This window comes from Hyla sarda, chromosome 2, assembly GCF_029499605.1.
Source record: "Hyla sarda isolate aHylSar1 chromosome 2, aHylSar1.hap1, whole genome shotgun sequence".
Taxonomy (NCBI): domain Eukaryota; kingdom Metazoa; phylum Chordata; class Amphibia; order Anura; family Hylidae; genus Hyla; species Hyla sarda.
This window is the reverse complement of record NC_079190.1, coordinates 280,198,259-280,223,136: the sequence shown is the minus strand read 5'-3', so window position 1 is coordinate 280,223,136 and position 24,878 is coordinate 280,198,259. Positions and strand designations below refer to the sequence as shown.

The 24,878-nt window shown below is 42.8% G+C and overlaps 1 protein-coding gene across 1 annotated transcript; it reads left to right on the top strand.

Annotated features, from left to right (window-relative positions):
* On the top strand, positions 1–19,668 carry ATP5IF1 (ATP synthase inhibitory factor subunit 1). Its single transcript, XM_056560625.1, has 3 exons — positions 1–195; positions 4,085–4,197; positions 19,404–19,668. The coding sequence occupies exons 1-3, from the start codon at positions 16–18 to the stop codon at positions 19,543–19,545; spliced, it is 435 nt and encodes a 144-aa protein (XP_056416600.1). The 5' UTR covers positions 1–15; the 3' UTR covers positions 19,546–19,668.
* Positions 19,669–24,878: the final 5,210 nt, after the last annotated feature.

Sequence of the window (24,878 nt, the reverse complement as noted above, 5' to 3'; positions counted from 1 at the left end):
TTAGATGTCCTGCGCATGCGTCGAAGCTTAGTCATAAGCGGAAGCCTGACATTGACATTTCTAGTTACCTCCCACAATCCTCTCTGCGTAGACGACAAGGTCAGGATTGTCAGAAAGATGGCGACTCATATGCGGTTGTTCCAGGGGAGTCTCAGAAACCTTGTGTACGTGCAGATGCGCCGCTCTTCTGATCAGGTAATGGCGGCTGTGTGAGGTGGAGGGGAGCCGGGCGGGAAGGTGTAGGGGAGGTCGCCTCCTTGTGGAATAAGCTGTAGTGCTGCCAGGTAATGGGCGGAGAAGGCAGAGCTCATGTGCCAGGTATAATGTATGACCTATACAGTGAGCCTATAGATTATGGGGGACATTTATCAAAACTTGTCTAGAGGAATAGTGAAGCAGTTGCCCATAGCAACCAATCAGATCGCTTCTTTCATTTTTCCCCAGGCCTCTTTAGAAATGAAAGTAGTGATCTGATTGGTTGCTATGTGCAACTCAGCAACTTTACCTCTGCATAGGTTTTGATAAATATCCCCTGTATCACAGCCTACAGTAACCAGTCTTATCACCTAGGTCAGTGCTCTCCAAACTGAGGCCCTCTAGCTGTTGCAAAACTACAACTCCCAGCATGCCCGGACAGCCGTTGGCTGTCCGGGCATGCTGGGAGTTGTAGTTTTGCAACAGCTAGAGGGCTAGGTCTGCAGCCTGTTCTAGCTTAGGTGAAAGTATAGCTCTCGGGATATCCTGATAGTTGCAATGGCAGTGAGGACATGCTGGGAGTTGTAGTTTCACACCAGCTGGTGAGACATGTATGATGTTGTGGCGATGTGATCAGTATATCATAGCGGTATGGGGATTAGGGCTGGGCGGTATGACCAAATGTGTGTATCACGGTATTTTTGTAACTTTTTGGCGGTTCCTCGGTATATAACTGTATTTCCTCCCAAATTAACTATCAGCCCAGTGCTGTGCTGACCCCATCGGGGTAAATACATCACCCGCAAGCGCTGCCCTCCTCGTCCTCCTGTTTGTTGCGGCCGCCGGCGCTGACACTCTTTACTGGACACTTTCCGACGTCGACTTTACGCTGGGGACGGGAACGTCGAAGAAAAATTCATATCGTGCAGCATAAAAATTTCGGTATGAACCGGTAAACCGCCCCGGCCTAATGGGGGTGTCACTTTACCTATGGTGGCTCTGAAGTGGGCCGGCTGCTTGTGTTCACTGATCTCCTACTCACCTCTTGTATTCCAAGGTTATTTAAAGGGAACCTGTCAGCACATTTGAGGGCGTAAAAGCAAGGGCAGTGCACGGAAGGTGTTTTAGGATTCCCAACCATGTGTTCGCTGCAGTGAATGGCCACGGATATATCTACCTGTAGTAATGATCTGCAAGCGTGATTGACAAGCACGGAGGCATCTATATCCTGGCAGCCGGTGACATAGAAGCCTTTATTGCCTGTCATTCATTATACCTTGCACATCGGATTAAAGGAGTACTCCGGGACGTAAAAATTGTGCTTCAGACTGCCGACAGTATTAAAAAAATAAAATAAATAAAATATATATATTTAGATCTCCGTCCTTGTCGCTCCTCCGTTACCGGAGACCCGAGCAGGTAACCGGAGGCACCAGGGGAGCGGCACAGGTATGTATTTTTCATTTTTATTCAAAGGGGGGGGGGAAAGCGCCACAAAAAAACTGCCCTGTCATATTGCAGTGCCAAGAGATATAGATAAAGAGAGAGATATAGATAGATATCTCTCTCTGTGTCCATGCGTCATCACCTATGTTATGGACACACTTCCTTGATTGACAGCTGTGAGCGCAGGGCTCACAGCTGGAGGAAAAATCCTCCCACTGTCAGCTCGTGTCCCGCTACTGTCAGTGAGGACAAGCTGGGAGTTGTAGTTTTGCTAATGCGAGCAGACAGCATACTGAGGGAGGGAGCGGAGACCTGCAGTGAAGCCACGCCCCCTCCCTTAGAGAGGAATTCAGACTAGTGAGCTAAATTAAAAGTGTAATAAATAAATAAAGGTACTAGACACACAAAAATCAGATGTACATGGTAGGGATCAACCGATTTATCGGTTTGGCCGATATTATTGTCCGATATTCACAATTTTGGATGTTATCGATATCGGCAATTTCCTTGCCGATAATCCGATAATGCACTGCCCCACACTGCACACTGCAATGTATTTTTTTTTTTTTTTGGTTCTGATGGGTATGCTTTAAACCCCCATGGCTTTTTTTTTTTTTTTCCTCCACCCCCCCCCCCCCCCCCCTCACAGATGAGAGAGAGAACTTGCTTTTATGTGCTGACAGGTTCCTTTCAACGGCCATTCTGTTGTACTTTTCCTACACCCAAAAACTCTTAGTGCTCGTTCACACGGGCGGATCCACGGCGTATTTTACGCTGCAGTTCCGCCGATGATGGACCCCTACATTATGTCTCAGATGTGCCTGCTCGGAGTGGCAATCCGCTGCTACGGGCAGACACACAGCAATGTGCGAGTCACCATGCGCAATATACTCGCACACATCACGGCGGCTTCTCTCGGCCTAGCTTAGGGAGCAGGGGGAGCGGCCGCGATGTGTGCGAGTACACCCCACATTCGCGTGGTGACTCTCACATCACAGTGGTATGTCTGCTCATAGCGGGCAGGCACATCTGAAGACACACTGAAGGGGTCCATTGTCGGCGGAACTGCAGTGTAAAATACGAGCCCTTACTATGGATTCCCACTCACAAAATTGGGGTAGGATTCTGAAGTTATGTGCCATTACTAACTTCCCAGACCCTGTGTAACATGATAAATTCCGCCTGTGTCGCCACCTTACTTGGCTACAGCGGTTCTGTGATTGCTGCACCAAAGTAAGCAAACAATGGGGGCAGGATTTTTATTTATTTATTTTTTTGTCAGAAAACGAGCGGTATAATGGCCACTTGCTAAACTAAGGGTGCATGCGCACATTGTAGATGAAACATAACCAGTGAGCACACAGTTTTGAAAGCAAATTGGCTACCACAAGCAAATGGTCTAGTCCACATGCAGTAAGTATGCTTGTGTTGGTGCATCCTGATCTTCCGCACCTACTGTGTTTCCCTGAAAATAGGCCCTAGCTGGATTATCGGGGTGAGCTGCAACATAAGCCCTACCCCGAAAATAAGACCTAGACCAGTGGTCTCCAACCTGGGACCTCCAGATGTTGCCAATGTTTGCAACATCTGGAGGGCCGCAGGTTGAAGACCACTTACCTAGACAATGCCCAGGCTGCAAATATTAAAAAAACAAACTTTAACTTACCTTCGTCCTCCGTTCCCCCGTTGCTAAGGAACCTGTCTCGTGGTCCCTCCGCTGTTGACGCTGCGGTCCTGGGGATGGGAACGTCACAGAGCCTTCAGCCTATCACCGGCCGCATCGATGTCCTGTCTTGGCCGATGATAGGCTGAGCCCACTATGATGTAAGAAGCAGGCCGGCTTCTTACATGACAGTTGGCTCAGCCTATCATCAGCAGAGGCGGGACATCGCTGCGGCTGGTGATAGGCTGAAGGCTCTGTGACGTCCCAACACTAGGAAGCAGCAAGAACAGCGGAGGGACCATGCGGCCGGTGCCTTAGCAACGGAGGACGAAGGTAAGTTGAAGTTTGTTTTTTTTAATATTTGCAGCCCGGGCACAGGAATACAAAGTACAGCGCAGTGGCTGATAATTATTTTGGCAGGGGGGAGAGAAGCTGCGCTTGCAGGTGACAAACGATTAGTACCCCGATGTGGGGTGCAGCGCTGGGCTGATAAACCAGTAGTGCAGAGCTGCGCTCATCACATGATGATAATTGGGGGGGGGGTGTATAATTACCTTGGAACCGCCATGTTGTTCAATACGGTAAATAAATAAGCCCTACCCTGAAAATAAGCCTGTGTGTGTTTTTTTAGTTTTATTTTTTTGTGACTAAAATTAATATAATACCCGGTCTTATTTTCGGAGAAACACTGTATTTATGTGAAGAAGAATCCAAGAGATCGTCTTGCCCGCCATCCAGCAGCTCTGATTCCATCTATAACTTAATTTCTATTCTTTCCAGTTGGGAGAGTTGGGCAAAGGAGCTGGAAAAGGTGGAGGTGGTGGAGGTTCAGTGAGAGAAGCTGGAGGAGCTTTTGGTAAACGTCAAGCTGCAGAAGAGGAGAGATACTTTAGGTAAGTTTTTCTCAGAAATGCACATAACATTAGTTGGTCATGTAAGGGTATGTTCACACTGCGGAATCAGCGAGCGGAGATTCCGTCTGGCTGCTGCCGCTGAAAATGCTTCGTTTGTACTACAACATATCTCTAATATACTTTTTATTTATTTTTTTCATTAAAAAGGTTTCATTTACATTTAAAAACCGGCTACTGAAAAAGGACTGATTTTGGAGTGGCAATCAGTCCTTTTTCAGTTAGGCTGCACTCGCTCCCTGCCTGTCAATCAGGGGAGAACGGGCTAGCAAAAAATAAAATAAAATAGGATGGTGGCAGCTAACCTTTAAGTGTAACTGTATGAAAGAATGGCAGGAAGACACCTTTAGTAATGGACAATGTTGTGTTGTGTGAAGATACAGCCTCTATTCTTTCTGCTCTTTGTTTGCAAATGAGTCCCACGTAGGAGCCAGTGTCTTATGATGCATGTGCAGAAGGAACCAAGGCACCAATTAATTAAGAACTTCTTAGTTTTGCTGTCATTTAAAGAAACTTTTTTCTGCATCGGGGTACTGATAGAAGCACCCCATCAATCCAAGAGCCTCTCACTGCAGGAGACAGGCTCCATAGACATTCCATCTGTCTCCTGCAGCAAGGAGAGAACCTGTGAGAGTTGGCGCCTTAGCTGGGCACTTCTCTTGGCTTTTTCTAGAGCTAGCTGGAGGTCTCAGATCCCAACCAATCAAAACTTTTAACATAAAGTTTTTGTTTTGTGTTTTTAAATGACAGTAATACTGTTACAGCTGAAAGGGTTTGTTCAGTACTACAAAGATTTTTTTAAGGGCCCATGTTGGCATACAATTTGAAAAAAAAGCGTCATAATCTCTCACCTGATTTCCCTTAATGTCCAAATTATTGAAATATAAAAAAAAATAAAACATACACCAAAATACTGATTTTCAATTGCATGTGATATTGGGTAGGAAAAAAAAAATCAAAAGTCCAATCAAAGCAAAAAATGGAACCGATAAAAACTACAGATCACAAAATGCAACTACAGATGCTAAAAATTAGCCCTCATAGATCCCCCTTATACGGAAAAATAAGTTTTATAGGAGTCAGAAAAGGATAAATTTATGCATATGAATTTTGTTTAAAGGGTCACACTCATTAAAACTAATTTTTGCTAATGTACTCCTTATGGTAAATGGAAAAATATTTCTAATATACTTTGTTTAAAAAAAAATGACGTTTTATTTGTGCTTAAAAAAGCTCAAGAGCACATTTTCCCCCAAACTCATACACAGACTTTGGACCAAAGTCCAAACACAGGAAGTGCCGCCTGGAGTGCTGAGGGGGGGGGGGGGGGTTCAACCAACAGCATATGGCAGTTATGTGTGAGAGGAGCTATGATTGGATGAGGCTGGACACCCTCCTCAGCACTCCAGGCGGCACTTCATGTGTTTGGTCCAAAGTCTGTGTATGAGTTTGGGGGAAAATGTGCTCTTGAGCTTTTTTAAGCACAAATAAAACTTCATTTTTTTAAAACAAAGTATATTAGAAATATTTTTCATTTACCATAAGGAGTGCAATAGCAAAAATTTGATTTAATGAGAGTGACCATTTAAGTAAAAATTTAAAAAATAGCAAATTGTTTATTATTTTACTACTTTAAAAAAAAAAAAACTATATAAATTGGGTATCATTTTAATTGCATCGACCTACATAGTAAAGATAATGTATCATGTTTACCATAAAGTGCACTGCGTAAAAACCAAACCTCCTAAAAGTTGCAAAATTGTAGTTAATTTCCGGTTTCATGGTACATCTTATGGAAAGATGTAATTACAAAGTAAAATTGGTCACGCAAAAAAAAAACAAGCCCTTATATGGGTCTGTAGGTGAAAAATAAGTTATGGATTTTAAAAAGTGAGGAGGACAAAAATGAAAATTGGCCTGGTCCTTAAAGGGGTACTCCTCTGGAAAACCTTTTTCTTTTAAATCAACTGGTGCCAGAAAGTTAAGCAGGTTTGTAAATTACTTCTATTAAAAAAAAAAAAAAAAAAACAATCCTTCCAGTACTTATCATCCTTTCTGTCTGACCACAGTGCTCTCTGCTGACACTTCTGTCCATTTTAGGAATTGTCCAGAGTAGGAGCAAATCCCAATAGCAAACCTCTCCTGCTCTGGACAGTTCCTGACACGGATAGAGGTGTCAGCAGAGAGCATGTTGTCGGACAGAAAGGAAATTCAAAAAGAAAATAACTTCCTCTGTAGTATACATAATCTAAAAAGTACTGGAAGGATTGGTATTTGTTGTCAGACTGAAAATAACTACACAATTTTCTCTGTAGTATTCAGCAGCTGATAAGTACTGGAAGGATTGGGTTTTTTTTTTTTTTTTTTTTTTTTATATGGAAGTAATTTACAAATCTGTTTAACTTTCTGGTACCAGTTTATTTAAAAGAAAATGTTTTCCAGTGGCGTACCCCTTTATCCCCTAAGAACCAAGCCCATTTTGACCTTAAGGGCCAGGCCAATTTTCATTTTTTTGCACTTTCGTTTTTTTTCCTCCTCCCCTTCTAAGAATCATAACTCTTTCAATATTGCACCTACAGACTAGAGATGAGCGAACTTACATTAAATTCGATTCGTCACGAACTTCTCGGCTCGGCAGTTGATGACTTATCCTGCGTAAATTAGTTCAGCCTTCAGGTGCTCCGGTGGGCTGGAAAAGGTGGATACAGTCCTAAGAGACTCTTTCCTAGGACTGTATCCACCTTTTCCAGCCCACCGGAGCACCTGAAAGCTGAACTAATTTATGCAGGATAAGTCATCAACTGCCGAGCCGAGAAGTTCGTGACGAATCGAATTTACTGTAAGTTCGCTCATCTCTACTACAGACCCATATAAGGGCTTTTTTTTTTTTTTTTTTGCACCACCAATTATACTTTTGATGTCATTACAATCATTTAATAACAAAATCTACTGCAAAGCACAAATATTTGTGCAGTGAAATAAAATAAAAACAATTTTGTAACTTTTGGTGGGCTTCAGTTTCTGCACCAATATGACACCTACGGTCACAAGGATACCCAATTTATGTAGGTTTTGTTTTATTTTACTACTTTCAAAAAAATATTAAACTAAAAGCACCAAAATTAGTATGTTTAAAATGACCCTCTTCTGACCCCCTAACTTTTTTTCTTTTTAGCCTGCAATCTTTTGATTGCTTACACTGATCAATGCTATGGCATAGCATTGATCAGTGTTCTCTGCGCTCAGCTGCTCTAGCCTGCATAGAAGGCTAGGAGCAGCAGAACACAGATCGGATGCCGAGGAGGCAGGTGGGGACCCTCCCTTGGTTCACTCAGCTGATCGTGACCCGCGATGACTCCGTGGATGTCCCGATCAGCTCCACTGGGCTAACCAGCACCCTTAACCCCTTCAGACGCCTTGATCATCAAGGGTTAATGCCGGGTATCAGCTCAACCAGAACCCACAGAGTTTAACCCGGTCTCCTCTCGTGAGAACGGTTTAACCCCTTAAGGACCCAGACCATTTTTTGCACATCAGACCACTGTCACTTTAAGCATCAATAAATCTGGGATGCTTGTACTTATGAATTTGATTCAGAAATTTATTTTTTATTTTTGTGACTTTCTGACTTTATCATAGTGGTAAATTTTCGTCGCTACTTGCATCATTTCTTGGTGAAAAATTCCAAAAATTTCATGACAAATATAAAATTTTGCAGCTTTGAAGCTCTCTTCTTGTAAGGAAAATAGACATACCAAATAAATTCTATATTGATTCACATACACAATGGGGGACATGTATCAAAGATTTTACCCCTGTTTTGTGTGTATTTTTTTGCGCAAAATTTTGCGCAAGCCCTTTTTTTTGCGCACGTTTTGGTAGAGCATGTCCTCCAGATGTGGCTGAATCAGGGTACCTTGGAGTGACATCTATAGTACACATGGATTTATTACCTGCGTTCTTTTCCTTTGCACCAAAAATTTTGACGCAAGAGCGTCTTTTTCCCAGCAAATAATAAGCCAACTTTAACTGCACGTAGCAATCCTTTCTATTTCTGAAGGAAAGTTCTACTAAGGAACCACCAGAATGTTTTAACTCACAATTCCTCATTTGGTTTGCTTTATATTGCTTTTTACTCCTTGGTTATTCCAAAGCACTTTTTAAAATAATTTGCATATAGAATATTTGTTTCCAGTTCAGTTATTCATTAGATCACTTGTATATTGGTATTGTTGTTTTATGATCCAACAATTTAATACATTTACATGGGAAATGTTTGATAACTTATCATTGAATAAGATCCGTCACATTAAAATAGCTTTGTAATCCACTTAACACTGTAGATCATTCTCCTTTTTATTTTTAAAATTTACTGCTTTCCGTTATACTTTTCCCCAGCGCCCGGTAAGATGGTGGCTATCACTGTTAGCCAGCCATCTTACGATGTGACCACGGGGGGTTCCCCCCCCCAGCCAGTCAAATCTGACTAGCTGATAGCAGCGTTTCGCTATGAGAACACTTAGCAGCACGGTGTGTGAGTCCGGATCACGGGGATTGGGACACACACCACTCTGCTAAGTGTCCCTTACCCGTCTCCCGGCGTCACTTACCCGGCCATGCGGTGTCCTGAGCAGTCCCGGTGCGAGCGGCGTCCTCCAGGTGGTCCCGGGGTTGGTGCATCCCCGCGGTGAGTTTGCAGCAGCGGGGCGGCATCTTCATTGGCAGCAGTGAGATTGCCGTAAAGCGATCTCACTGCTGCCTCTGGGAGTTTCAAAACTGCAACTCCCAGCATGCCCAGACAGCCTTTGGCTTTCTGTGGATGCTGGGAGTTGTAGTTTTGCAACATCTGAAGGGCCACAGTTGGTAGACCACTGTATAATGGTCTCCAATCTGTGCTCTTCCAGATGTTCCAAAATTACAAATCTCAGCATGCCCACTCTGTCGAGGCATGCTGGGAGTTGTAGTTCTGTAACATCTGGAAGACCACAGATTGGAGACCATTATACAGTGGTCTACAAACTGTGGACCTCCAGCTGTTGCAAAACTACAACTCCCAGCATGCCCAGACTGCCCAAGCATGCTGGGAGTTGTAGTTCGTCAACATCTGACCCTTCAGATATTGCCGAAATACAACTTCCAGCATGTCTGGCAATGCTGGGAATTATAGTTTTGCAACAGTTGGAGGCACACTAGTTGGGAAACAATGTTCGTTTCCTAACTTTTTCCCAACCCGTGTGCCTCCAGCTGTGCCTCCAAACTATAACGCCCAGCATGCACTGACAGACCATGCATGCTGGGAATTGAAGTTGCGCAACAACTGGAGGCACACTGGTTTGGAAACACTAAGTTAAGTAAAAAAACTTTCAAGTGTTTTGCAACCAGTGTGCCTTCAGCTGTTGCATAACTACAACCCTCAGCATGCACGGACTGCCAAAGGGCATGCTGGGAGTTGTAGCAGTATGCCTCCAGCTGTTGCATAACTACAAGTTCCAGCATGTCCTTCTGCTGTCACTGCATGCTGAGATTTGACGTTTTTACAACAGCTGAAGGCACTCTGGTTGCGAAACACTGAGTCTGTTTCCGTGTTTCGCAACCAGTGTGCCTGCAGCTGTTGCAAAACTACAACTCCCAGCATGCAAGGACAGCCAAAGGGCATGCTCGTAGTTGTAGTTTTTCAACAGCTGGATGTTTCCCCTCCCCCCAATGTGAATGGACAGGGTACACTCACATGGGCGGAGGTTTACAGGGAGTGCTGCAAGATTGAGATGCAGCAAACTCGCTGTGAACCCCCGCCCGTGTGACTGTACCCTAAAAACACTACACTTAAATAAAATAAGTAAAAAAACACTAATATATATATATATATATATATATATATATATATATATATATATATATATATATATATATATATATATATATAACGTCTGGTACGCCACTGTTTCCAAAATGGAGCCTCCAGCTGTTGCAAAACAACAACTCCCAGTATTGCCCGACAGCCATTGACTGTCCAGGCATGTTGGGAGTTTTGCAACAGCTGGAGGCACCCTGTTTGGGAAACACTGGCATGGAATACCCCTATGTCCACCCCTATGCAAAACCCTAATTTAGGCCTCAAATGCACATGGCGCTCTCACTTTGGAGACCTGTCGTATTTCAAGGCAACATTTTAGGGTCACATATGGGGTATCGCCTTACAGATTTTGGAGGGCTTTTTCTCCTTTTACCCATTATGAAAAGGAACAGTTGGAGTCTACACTAGTATGTTGGTGTATAAAAATAAAATTATTTACACTGACATGCAGGTGTTGCCGCATACTTTACATTTTCACAAGAGGTAAATGGGGGGGGGAGAAAGACCCCCATTTTTTGGGACACAATTTAGCCAGAGTACGGAGATACCACATATGTGGGCGCAAAGTGCTCTGCGGGCGCACAACAAGGCCCATAAGGTAGAGTGCACCATGTACATTTGAGGTGATTTGCACAGGGGTGTCACAGATGTTAAATGAAGAATAAGGACATTGTATAATTGATGTGTTTATAATTGGGTGCAAAAAGTGGTATTATTGTGAGATTAAAACTCTACATAATGAAGAAAAAAAATTCAAAAACTAATAACGAGGACACATTTACTGTTTAGGTGCAGATACGCTGCAGACAAAGCTCCTACTAAATAGAGCTGCGGTGTAAATTTATACTCTGAGGAGAATTCTAAATTTAAACGCAATTCAAGAAAGTAGCTGCACAAGAATGATAAATTTAACGCAGCTGCGCCAAATTTAGACAACAGGCAGAGAGGTAAAAAAACTTCTATTATACACTGGAAATGATACATGTGCCCCAATAAGTCTACTTTGATTGCATCATAAAGTTGACATGTTTTTCTTTTTGGAAAGCTTCAAGGGTTCAGCAGCAATTTTCAAATTTTTCACAATTTTTAAAAATCGGAATTTTTCAGGGACCAGTTCAGTTTAAGTGGATTTGAGGGGTCTTCATATTAGAAATACCCCATTATGAAAACTGCACCCCCCCCCAAAAGTAGTCGAAATGACATTCAGAAAGTGTTAACCCTTTAAGTGTTTCACAGGAATTGCAGCAAAGTGGAGGAGAAAATTCTAAATATTCCATTTTTTTTTTTTTAAACACCTGTTCTTGTAGACCTAGTTTTTGAATTTTTACAAGGGGTAATAGGAGAAAAAGCCCCCCAAAATTTGTAACCCAATTTCTCTCTAGTAAGGATATGTGTATGTGAATTGTTCTGTGGGTGCACTAGATGGCTCAGAGGGGAAGGAGCGACAATGGTATTTTGGAGAGTGAATTTTGCTGAAATGGTTTTTGGGGGGCATGTCACATTTGGGAAGCCCTATGGTGCCAGAACAGCCAAAAACCCACATGGCACACTATTTCGGAAACTACGCCCCTCAAGGAACGTAACAAGGGAGCTACAGTGAGCCGAACACCCCACAGGTGTTTGACTTTTCGTTAGTCAGATGTGTAAATTAATTAAAAAAAAAAAAAATTCCACTAAAATGCAGTCCCCCCCCCCCCCCAATTTACCCTTTTTACAAAGGGTAATGGGAGAAAATGCCCCCCAAAATTTGTAACCCTATCTCTTCTGGGTATGGAAATACCCCATGTTAAGACGTGAAATGCTCTGCAGGCGGACTACAATGCTCAGAGAAGGAACCATGTCTGGCTTTTGGAAAGCAAACTTTGCTGAAATGGTTTTTGGGGGGCATGTCACATTTGGGAAGCCCCTATGGTTCCAGAACAGCAAAAAAAAAACACATGGCATATTATTTTGGAGACTACACCCCTCAAGAAACTTAACAAGGGGTACAGTGAGTCTTCACACCCCACAGGTGTTAGATGGCTTTTCGTTAAGTTTGGATGTGTAAATTTTTTATTTTTTTTTCTCCCCTTGTGAAAATAAGAAATTTAAGGTAACACTAGCATTTTAGTTTAAAACTTTTTTTTTTTTTTTTTTTTTCATATTCCCATCCAACTTTATGAAAAATGAAACGCCTGTGTGGTGTTAAGGCTCACTATACCCCTTGTTACGTTCTGTGAGGGGTGTAGTTTCCAAAAGGGTGTCACACGTGGGTATTTTATTTTTTTGCGTTACTGTCGGAACCCGCTGTAAAATCAACCACCCCTGTTCAGATCACCAATTTAGGCCTCAAATGTTCATAGTGAGCTCTCACTCCTGAGCCTTGTTGTGCGCCCGCAGAGCATTTTAGGCCCACATATGGGGTATTTCCGTACTCAGGAGAAATTGCGTTACAAATTTTGGGGGTCTTTCTTATATTTTTTTTACACTAACAGGCTGGTGTAGACCTCAAATTTTCGTTTTCATAAGGGGTAAAAGGAAAAATGCCGTCATGTTAAAACATAATTTAGATTTAAAAAAATGGTATAAAAGACAGAATACACATACAAATAGAACAATAGGTGAGTATATCATGGACTAAATAAAGCGCATTAGTATGCAAGGAGTAGGTGTCACCATAGTAAGGGGACACTTAGTGTGCAGATACTACAGACATCAGGCACACCATGTACAAATGTTTGTACCATGAAAATGGGTAAAGTTATGCAACAAATAACAAGCTGAAAGGGAGAGAAAGCAGCATTAAAATGAACAAGTTAGGCCATGCACCCATATACCAGATACATTACCCCGAACGAGTTTTCGCTAATATGCTTTCTCAAGGGGCGTGTCTCAGTATCGGGAACAGCAACCTTTTTATATGTCCTAAACCAGCCAATCAGAAGAGTTACCTGTATCGCTTATCCCACTCGATATAAGCCCCGCTTCCTAGTCAGTATAGCGCCGGAAGTATTCCTGGCGTGGTGTAGTGATGTACATCTCATGCGCAAGATGCAGGCGAGGTCTCGCGATGTGCGAGACATCCCCCGGCATGAACGCTCGGCATCTTTGCTCAGCCATGTATGTGCACACACTCGCGTCTAGTGTATTTAGGATTCGCATGTGCAAAGTAAAAAACGTATAAGTTTTTCCCGTATGGAACCATATACATGTGCGTTTCCCATTGACGTCCATGTTAAAAAAAATAATAACGTATGCGGTTGCAGTACGGTTTTTAAACCGGAGACAAAATCGTGGTCATTTGAATCCTAAAGTCCCCACCCAAGACCCCTCCCATTAAAAATGGACAAAATTTTCAAAAAACGTATGGGTTTTTAAAAAAAATAAAAACTGACGAACTGTATGCACTTTTAAAGACGCATATGGTTTACTTTTTTCCATACTGTTCCATCCGTTTTTTTGCCATACGGTTTTCTTCAGAAAACGGATTGAAAACAGTATGGCAAAAACGTAGTGTGAACCCAGCCTTAGACAGGCCTGGTCATGTGCTTTCTTGAACAGGGGGACCTCGCAGGCACTGCAGGACTGAAGTCCTTTTACAGCTTAGTGTGTTACCAATGGTTTTCCTGATGACTATGGTCCCAAATAATTGATTCTTTTGTTTGGTTCTGGGTTCATTTCTCACCATTCTCATGATCATTGAAACTCCACCAGGTGAGATCTTGGATGGAGCCTCTGACCAAGGGAAACTGACAGTTATATATTGGGTTTCTTCTATTTGCACCAATGCTATAGAGAAGTCAGATTTGACTGACAGCCGGGGAGTGAAGTACGCACTGCCACAAATCTTACCACCTTGTAACTCTCAATCTAAACTTTTGACTTGTCAAAAGTTTTTCCGAATGACAATATTGCTTTATTTCTCTCTATTTTGAACCCCTTAAGGACGCAGGCCGTAAATGTACGTCCACGTGATGTGGTACTTAACGCACCAGGATGTACCTTTACATCCTGTACATGACCGTGACCGGCAGCTGATAGTCCGTCGGTAATGGCGGATATCCGCGATCGTGCGGATGTCTGCCATTAATCCCTTAGATGCCGTGAGCAATACAGATCGCGGCATCTGCGGGAGTGCGGTCAGAAAAATGCATGATCGGACCGCCCGCAGTGCTGCCGCGGCGATCCGATCATCTGTAATGGCAGACGGAGGTCCCCTCAACTGCCTCCGGCTGTCTCCCAGCATCTTTTGCTCTAGTCTGAGAGCGAGCAGAAGATGGCACTGATCAGTGTTATTGGCTATGTCCTATGCATGGCACTGAACAGTATAAGCACTCAAATGATTGCTATAAATAGTCCCCTATGGGGACTATTAAAGTGTTTTAAGGAAAAAAAATTAAAAATCCCCTACCCAATAATGTCAATTGTCCGTTCTATCCCCAAAAAGTGTGTGTGTGTGTGGGGGGGAAGTCTGAACTATTAAAATATAATGGTAGTTATCCCATACGGTGAACGTATTAATAAAAAATAAATAAAAAAAGCAGCAATTTTAGATTTTAGTTATTTTTTTTGCATTTTATTCCAAAAAAATTAAATGTATTATCAAAAAAATAATTAGATCATGGTGCAAAAAAAATGAGCCCTCATACCGCCGCTTATACGGAAAAATAAAAAAATTATAGGCCAACAAGATGGAGGGATTTGTAACATTTATTTATTTTTTGCGTTATAATAGAAAAGTATGTAATCATGGGTATCATTTTAATCGTATTGACCCATAAAATAAAGGAAACATGTAAATTTTACCATTAAGTTTACAGCATGAAAACGAAACCTTCCAAAATGTGCAAAATTGCGGTTTTCTTAATTTTCCAAGACAAATAATAATTTTTTGGTTGCGCCATACATTTTTATAGTGAGTGATGTCATTACAAAGGACAACTGGTCATGCAAAAAAAACAAGCCCTCATACTAGTCTGTGGATGAAAATATAAGTTATGATTTTTAGAAGGCAAAATTTTATTTTTACTAAAACGTAAAAATAAAATTGTCCTTTAACGATGCAAGACGTAAATGTACGTCCTGGTGAGGTGGTACTTAACGCACCAGGACATACATTTACATCCTATACATAACCGCGAGAATCGGAGCAATGCTCGGGTCGTGCGCGGCAGGTCCCGGCTGCTGATGGTAGCCAGGGACCCACCGGTAATGGCGGATGTCTGCCATTAACTCCTCAGATGCCGTGATCAATACAGATCACGGCATCTGCAGCATTGCGGTCACTAAAATGGATGATCGGATAGCCCGCAGCGCTGCCACGGTGATCCGATCATCCAGAACGGCAGACGGAGGTCCCCCCACCTGCCTCCGCTGCCTTCCATGGGTCTTCTACTCTGGTCTGCGATCGACCAGAAGATGACCGATAACACTGATCAGTGCTATGCCCTATGCATAGCACTGAACAGTATTAGCAATCTCCTATGGGGACTCTTAACCCGTACAGGACCTAGGGCGTATGGATACGCCTTCTGTACCTGGGCCTTAAGGACCCAGGGCGTAACTGTACGCCCGTGGAAATTTCGGTCCCCGCCGGGCGGGGACCGGGCCGGGATGACTGCTGAATTCACACTTGCGATTTGCGCCGATTCCGGGTCATTCGGGTCTATGGTGACCCGGAATAGAAGGGGATCGCGGTTGTCTAAGACACCCACGATCCCCCTGTAGCCATAGGAGTGAGGTGGCAGAGGTGCCACCCCTCCTATCTCTGCTATTGGTGGTCTAGACGCGACCACCAATAGCAGATTAGGGGCGGGGGGGTTTACTTTCATTTTCCGCATTCTGCCCACCCACAATAGGCGGGGCAGGACGGGGAAATGACGGGGACCGAATGCCGAAGATCCACTTACCCGTCGGTGGAAGCTGCGGGACCGGATTGGCGGCGGTGATCGGCGCGGGCGGCGATGTCGTGCAGCAGAAGAGGACGGCTCCCTGGATCCGACCGAAGCCAGTAAGTTGCCTAGCAACATCTAGAGGGCTATAGTCTGAGACTGTAGCCCTCCAGATGTTGCAAAACTAAAACTCCCAGCATGCCCAGACAGCTGCTGGGCATGGTGGGAGATGCAGTTTTGCAACAGCTGGAGGTCTACAGTTTAGAGACCACTGCACAGTGATCTCTATACTGTAGCACTCTAGATCTTGCAAAACTACAACTCCCAGCATGCCCACATAGCTGTTTGTCTGTGCATGCTGGAATTTGTAGTTTTGCAACATCTGGAGGTCCACAGTTTGGAGATCACAGTGCAGTGGTCTCTATCTGTAGCCCTCCAGATGTTGCAAAACTGCAAATCCCAGCATGCCGAAACAGCTGTCTCTGCATGCTGGGAGTTGTAGTTGCGATCCCTCCAGCTGTTGCATAACTAGATCTCCCAGCATGCCCTTCGGCGATCAGTACATGCTGGGAGTTGTAGTTTTGCAACAGCTATAGGCACACTGGAAAACCTTCAGTTACGTTCTGTTACCTAACTCAGTATTTTCCAACCAGTGTGCCTCCAGCTGTTGCAAAACTACAACTCCCAGCATGCACGGTCTGTCAGTACATGCTGGGAGTTGTAGTTTTGAAACAGCTGGAGGTTCCCCCCCCCCCCATGTGAACATACAGGGTACATTAACACGGGCGGGATTACAGTAAGTTTCCTGCTTCAAATATGAGCTGCGGCAAACTTTTCGCCGCAGCGCAAATTTCTAGCGGGAAACTCACTGTAACCCGCCAGTGTGACTGTACCCTAAAAACACTACACTACACTAACACATAATAAAGGGTAAAACACTACACATACACCCCCTTACACTGTCCCCCCAATAAAAATGAAAAATGTATTGTACGGCAGTGTTTCCAAAACGGAGCCTCCAGCTGTTGCAAAACAACTCCCAGCATTTCCGGACAGCCACTGACTGTCCAGGCATGCTGGGAGTTTAGAAACAGCTGGAGACACCCTGTTTGGGAATCACTGGCGTAGAATACCCCTATGTCCACCCCTATGCAATCCCTAATTTAGTCCTCAAATGCGCATGGCGCTCTCACTTCAGAGCCCTGTCGTATTTCAAGGAAACAGTTTAGGGCCACATATGGGGTATCTCCGTAATCGGGATAAATTGAGTTACAAATTTTGGGGGGCTTTTTCTCCTTTTACCCCTTGTAAAAATATAAAATGTGGGGGAAAACCAGCAATTTAGTGAAGAAAAATTTTTTTTTTTTCATTTACACATCCGACTTTAGCAAAAAGTCGTCAAACACCTGTGAGGTTTTAAGGCTCACTGTACCCCTTGATGTGTTCCTTAAGGGGTGTAGTTTCTAAAATAGTATGCCATGTGGTTTTTGTTTGCTGTTCTGGCACCATAGGGGCTTCCTAAATGCGACATGCCCCCCAAAAACCTTTTCAGAAAAACTCGCTCTCCAAAATCCCATTGTCGCTCCTTCCCTTCTGAGCCCTCTACTGCGCCCGCCGAACACTTGACATACACATATGAGGTATTTCCTTACTCGAGAGAAATTGGGCTACACATTTTAGGAAGATTTCTCTCCTTTTACCCCTTGTAAAAATAAAAAAAACTGGGTCTACAAGAACATGCCAGTGTAAAAAATGAAGATTTTGAATTTTCTCCTTCAATTTGCTGCTATTCCTGTGAAATGTCATTTTGAATACTTTTAGGGGTGCAGTTTTTATAATGGGATCATTTTGGGGGTATTTCTAATAAGGCCCTTCAAATCCACTTCAAAATGGAACTGGTCCCTGAAAAATTTTGATTTTGAAAATTTTGTGAAAAATTTGAAAATTGCTGCTGAACTTTGAAGCCCTCTGGTGTCTTCCAAAAGTAAAAACATGTCAACGTTATGATGCAATCATAAAGTAGACATGTTGTATATGTGAATCAATATATAATTTATTTGGAATATAAATTTTCCTTATAAGCAGAGAGCTTCAAAGTAAAAAAAAAAAGGCAAAATTTTAAATTTTTTTCATCAAATTTTGGAATTTTTCACCAAGAAACGATGCAAGTATCGACAGAATTTTACCACTAACTTAAAGTAGAATATATCACGAAAAAACCATCTTGGAATCAGAATGAAAGGTAAAAGCATTCCAGAGTTATTAATGCTTAAAGTGACAGTGGTCAGATGTGCAAAAAATGGCCGGGTCCTACAGTGAAAATTGGCTGGGTCCTTAAATGGTTAAAGTGTAAAAGTAAAAAACGAAGAAAAATTTATACGTATTTGGTATCACCGCGTGCGTAAATATTCGAACTATTAAAATATAATGTTAATGCCGTACGGTGAACGGCATGAACTTAAAAAATTCCAAAATCGCTTTTTTTTTTAAATTTTATTTTATATATATTTTTTTTGTGCAACAGTAATATGTGTGTTTTATCATGGGTATCATTTTAATCGTATTGACCCAAAGAATAAAGAACACGTCATTTTTACTGTAAATTGTACGGCGTGAAAATGAAACCTTCCAAAACTTGCTAAATTGGTTTTCCTTTTTAATTTCCCTACACAAATAAAATAAAAATTCTGTTTGCTCCATACATTTTATGGTAAAGTGAGTGGCATTACAACAGACAACTGGTCGCGCCAAAAAAAGCCATACTAGTCTGTGGATGTAAATATAAAATAGCTATGATTTTTGGAGGCAAGGAGGAACAAATTAAAACTGGGCTGAGTCCTTAAGTGGTTAAAATTATGGAAGTGTCAGGTAATTTTCTAATAGTGTGTTTCAGAGCAAATCCATGTTAGAATTATGCTTACTACACCTGTGTTAGGCTGGGTTCACATCACATTTTCTCCCATACAGGAGCGCGTATGGCAGGGGAGCTAAAACCTCGCGCTCCCGTATGTAATTCATTTCAATGAGCCGGCCGGAGTGAAACGTTAGGTCGGCTCATTTTTGCGCTGTATGCGCTTTTACAACCGGTCCTAAAACCGTGGTTGACCACAGTTTTAGGTCCGGGGGAAAAAGCACAAAAATGAGCCGACCGGACCGAACATTTCACTCCGGTCGGCTCATTGAAATGAATTACATAAGGGAGCGCATACGAAGGCATAGGGGAGCGCAAGGTTTTAGCTCCCACCCCTGCCGTATGCGCTCCCGTATGGGAGAAAACGTGATGTGAACCCAGCCTTATGCTGGTTTGGGTAGCATAAAACTGTTGGCAGGTTCCCTTTAAGCCACTTTACATGGCAGGGTTTGAGTCCAGTCCTGGTTTTGACACAGTAATGCCATTTAAAAGTGGCCTTAGTTTTCTTGCCCAAAAACTGCCACTCACGTTTTGCTCATAATATATCCCACAGGCAAAAAGAGCAGGAACAACTGTCTGCTCTTAAAAAGCATCACGAAGAAGAGATCCATCATGCCAAGGAGCAAATTGAACGCCTGCAAAAGGAAATTGACAGACACAAGAACAAAATCAAGAAGCTGAAAAATGATGACTAATTCAACACTACCTGCTTTGCCTTCTCTTGTTTGTGGCTCATACATTAGAATATGCTAGATATTGCATATACATCGGTTGTGATGTCTTCAAATATATTGAATAAAGAAAACTCATCAGTTCTATTTGTAGCTGCCTTTGTATAATTTGTGAGATGTCCTTCATATTATGTCTGTGGAAAGAAAATGATGGTTTTCACATTGCCATGGCTAGTGCCATCAGTTTTTTTTTTTTTTTTTTTTTTTCTTCTAATTTTTGTTTTAGATAAATCCATTATATAAGCAAGGTTAACTATTCTACGGTGAGATAGCTACAGCAAAATACATAAGCTCCCATGACTAGAAGTCTTCTATAGGCAGATAGTCTTCTGTTTGGGAATCTCCATAAATGAGTTCAGCTTTCAGGTGCTTCGGTGGGCTTGAGACTCTCTCCTAGGACTGTATCCACCTTTTCCAGCCCACCGGAGCACCTGAAAGCTGTACTCCTCCTTTATGCAGGATGTCATCAACTGCCGAGCCGAGAAGTTCATGAGGAATCGAATCACTGTAACTTCGCTCATCTATTAGGTACTGATGGTCTAGCAAGATGACTGTTGTTTCATGCAGCACAGCACACTTTCTCTGGCTCCAGACACTAAACTATGGCATCAGCCCTCAGTTTTTCCTGCCCAGAATCTGCACTTAATGTCCACGTCATTAAGCCCCGTTCAACTGACAGGCAACTTTTTTCTTACGGATTCGGTTGAAAGATTGAGAATGTTTGGTCTTATGCCAAAATCCCATTCCTTTTTTTGAATGTTTTGCTATGTGACTTCAGTTGTGTGAACTATGGAGCAGAATCCTACTAAAATCAATGGAAGGCAGATTCCATTTGGAAATTCCATGTGAAATCTCTAGTGTGAATAAGGTCTTAGCGTAAGGAAACTGTGGAAGATGAAGGGGATAGCTTCAGTTCAATCAGGAAAGGTCTTTTAAACAGTAGATACAGAACACAATAAATTTAGTACCTCTGAATATGTAATCTAAAGAGGTTTTCAAGATTAAATCCTTGCAGTCAACCATTCCCCTAATCAAAAGAGGCAATTATGGTTACCATAGATCTCCAGGACACATTATCATCTACTAGAAAAATTAATCAGAAGTCACCAGTTTTAACCTCTTAATGACTTAGGGCGTATGCATACGCCCTGCATCCCGAGTCCTTAAGTACGTGGGGCGTATGCATACGCTGTGGGAATTCCGGTCCCCGCCGCTAGCCGGTTGGGGACCGGACCGAGATGACTGCTGGCTATGGCTATCGATGGCTATCAGCAGGCATCCCGTGCATATGCCCAGTGGGGGGTCCTGACCCCCCCATGCCGGAAATTGACGATCATACCGGTCCCCCTGAAGGGATAGGAGTTAGGTAGCAGGGGTGCCACCCCCTCCTATCCCTGCTATTGGTCCTCAAGACGCGACCACCAATAGCAGATTTGTGGGGGGTTAAAATTCGGTTCCCCCGTCCTGCCCTCCGATGGTACTTCGGGCAGAACGGGGGAACTGTAGCGTGACCGGCGTCGGTGGGCGGTGATGACGTGCGGCTCCCTGATGAAGACTACGGAAGCCGGTGAGTAGTTGGCTAGCAACATCTGGGGGGGGGGGGGTTGGGGGCTAAACTTTGGAGACCACGATACTGTGCTCTCTAAACTGTAGCCACCCCCCCCCCCCAGATGTTGCAAAACTGCAACTGCCAGCATGCCCAGACAGCCGTTTGAGCATGCTGGGATTTGTAGTTTTGCAAGATTTAGAGGGCTGCAGTGATCTATAAACTGTAGTCCTCCAGGTCTTGCAAAACTACAACTCCCAGCATGCCCACACAGCAGTTTGCTGTCTGGGCATGCTGTGATTTGTAGTTTTGCAACATCTGGAGGGGCACAGTTTGGAGATCACTATGTAGTGGTCTCTGAACTGTGGCCCTGCAGATGTTGCAAAAGTGCAAATCACAGCATGCCCAGACAGCTGTCTCGCCATGCTGGGAGTTGTAGTTGCGTACCTCCAACTGTTGCATAACTACATCTCCCAGCATGCACTTCGGTGATTAGTACATGCTGGGAGTTGTAGTTTTGCAACAGCTGGAGGCACCCTGGTTGGAAAATACTGAGTTAGGTAACAGAACCTAACTGAAGGTTTTCCAACCAGTGTGTCCCCAGCTGTTGCAAAAGTAGTTTTGCAACAGCTGGAGGTTTGCCCCTCCCCACGTTAATGTACAGGGTACATTCACACAGGTAGGTTTACAGTAAGTTTCCTGCTTCAAGTTTGGGCTGTGGCAAATTTTCTGCCGCAGCGCAAACTCCTAGCGGTAAACTCACTGTAAACCTCCACCAGTGTGAATGTACCCTAAAAACACTACACTACACTAACACAAAATAAAGGGTAAAACACTACATGAACACACCCATACACTCTCGTTCCCCCCCCAAATAAGAAACCTTGTATGGCAGTGTTTCCAAAACGGAGCCTCCAGCTGTTGCAAAACAATAACTCCCAGCATTTCTGGACAGCTACTGACTGTCCAGGCATGCTGGGAGTTTGGCACCAGCTGGAGACACCCTGTTTGGGAATCCCTGGTGTAGAAGACCCCTATGCAATCCCTACTTTAGTCCTCAAATGCGCATGGCGCTCTCACTCTTGAGCCCTGTGTATTTCATGGAAACAGCTTAGGGCCACATATGGGGTATTTCCATACTCAGGAGAAAGAGCCTCCCAATATTTGAAGTGCAATTTCTCCCTTTACCCCTTATGAAAAGGAAAAGTTGGGGTCTACATCAGCCGATTAGTGTAAAAAAAAAAAAATTTAAAATACTTTTTTTCACAAGAGGTAAAAGGAAAAAAAAAGGACCCCCAAAATCTGTAACGCAATTTCTCCTGAGTACGGAAATACCCCATATGTGGGTGTAAAATGCTCTGTGGGCGTACAACAAGGTTCAGGAGTGAGAGCGCACTATGTACATTTGAGGCCTAAATTGGTGATTTGCACAGGGGTGGCTGATTTTACAGCGGTTCTGACATAAACGCAAAAAAAAAATAGTCACATGTGACACCATTTTGGAAACTACACCCCTCACAGAATGTAATAAGGGGTGCAGTGAGCATTTACCCCCCCCCCCCCCCCCCAGGTGTCTGACAGATTTTTGGAACAGTGGTCTGTGAAAATGAAAAATTTAATTTTTCATTTGCACAGCCCTTATTAAATTCCGTGAGGGATGTAATTTCCAAAATGGGGTCACATGTGGGGGGTCCACTGTTCTGGCACCACAGGGGCTTTGTAAATGCACAAGGCCCCCCCGACTTCTATTCCAACCAAATTCTCTCTCCATAATCTCAATGGCGCTCCTTCTCTTCTGAGCATTGTAGTTCACCAGCAGAGCACTTGACATCCACACATGGGGTATTTCCATACTCAGACGAAATGAGGTTACAAATTTTGGGGGGCATTTTCTCCTATTACCCCTTGTAGAAATGTAAAATTTGGGGGAAAAACAGCATTTTAGTGGGAAAAAATAATTTACACGTCCAACTTTAACGAAAATTCGTCAAACACCTGTGGGGTGTTAAGGCTTACTGTACCCCTTGTTACATTCCCTGAGGGGTGTAGTTTCCAAAATAGTGCCATGTGGGGTTTTTCTTGCTGTTCTGGCACCATAGGGGCTTCCTAAATGTGACATGACCCCCAAAAACCATTTCAGAAAAACTCTCTCCAAAATCCCATTGTCGCTCCTTCCTTTCTGAGCCCTCTAGTGCACCCACAGAACACTTGACATACACATATGAGGTATTTCCTTACTCGAGAGAAATTGGATTAAAAATTTTAGGAAGATTTTTCTCCTTTTTACCCCTTGTAAAAATTCAAAAACTGGGTCTATAAGAACATGCGAGTGTAAAAAATGAAGATTTAGAATTTTCTCCTTCACTTTGCTGCTTTTACTGTGAAACACCTAAAGGGTTAACACACTTACTGAATGCCATTTTGAATACTTTGAGGGGTGCACTTTTTATAATGGGATCATTTATAGGGTATTTCTAATATAAAGGCCCTTCAAAACTGAACTGGTCCCTGAAAAATTCAGATTTTGATAATTGTGAAAAATTGGAAAATTGCTGCTATACTTTGAAGCCCTCTGATGTGTTCCAAAAGTAAAAGCATGTCAACTGCAATCATAAAGTAGACCTATTGTACATGTGAATCAATATAAAAAAAATTTGGGATGTCCATTTTCCTTTATAAGCAGAGAGTTTCAAATAAAAAAAAATGCAACATTTTCAAACTTTTCATCAAGTTTTGGAATTTTTCAACAAGAAATGATGCAAGTATCAACGAAATTATACCACTAACATAGTAGAATAGGCCACGAAATAACAGTCTCCGAATCAGAATGAAAAGTAAAAGCATCCCAGAGTTATTAATGCTTAAAGTGACAGTGGTCAGATTTGCAAAAAAGGCCTGCATCCTTAAGGGGTTAAAAGGAAGGTTACATTCTGGCTTTAATGGCAGGAGGGATACAGTTAATGTCATGTTACTTCCAACCTGCTCCCAGCATGCTTTCTTTTAGTCTGACAATGTTCCCCAGCTCTGAGAATTGTTTTTTTTTTCCAGTAGGACAATGCACCATGCCATGCCACACGGCCAGGTCAATCTAGGTGAAGGGAGGACAACTAGATCAAGATGCTGTCATGGCCAGTCCAATTTCTAGATCTGAACCCTATTGAAAACCTTTGGCATTTGATCAATAGGAAGATGGATTGTCTCAAACCATTAAACAAAGCCAAACTACTTGAATTTTTGTGCCAGGAGTGGCATAGTCACCAACAGCAGTATGACAGACTGGTGGAGATCATGCCAAGGAGCATGAAAGCTCTTATTAAAAGGATTATTCCACCAAATATTGAATTGTAAACACTTCCCAAGTTAGAACAGTATTTTGTTTAAAAAAATATATATAGGGTATAGAAATGCACCTAATGACATATTGGGCTGTGCTTTAAATGTCTTTAATGTCCAATGGATTTGACGGCTGGCTGTATTGGACAATGAAGACATATTTAACCATTTCAGGACCCATGAAGTTACGTCATGGGTCCTGAAAGGGTTAAAATGTCTTCATTGTCCAATACAGCCAGCCGTCAAATCCATTGGACATTAAAGACATTTAAATCCAAAGCACAGCCTAGATTTCCGGTGTCAGCCCAATATGTCATTAGGTGCATTTCTATACCCTATATATATTTTTTTAAACAAAATACTGTTCTAACTTGAAGTGTTTACAATTCAATATTTGGTGGAATAATCCTTTTAATAA

Bases quoted from the DNA above. Each gene is read 5' to 3' on its own strand.
- ATP5IF1 (XM_056560625.1), top strand. From the start codon at position 16: ATGCGTCGAAGCTTAGTCATAAGCGGAAGCCTGACATTGACATTTCTA. The intron at 196-4,084 runs GTAATGGCGGCT...TATTCTTTCCAG, and splicing joins TGCGCCGCTCTTCTGATCAG to TTGGGAGAGTTGGGCAAAGG. The intron at 4,198-19,403 runs GTAAGTTTTTCT...TATATCCCACAG, and splicing joins GAAGAGGAGAGATACTTTAG to GCAAAAAGAGCAGGAACAAC.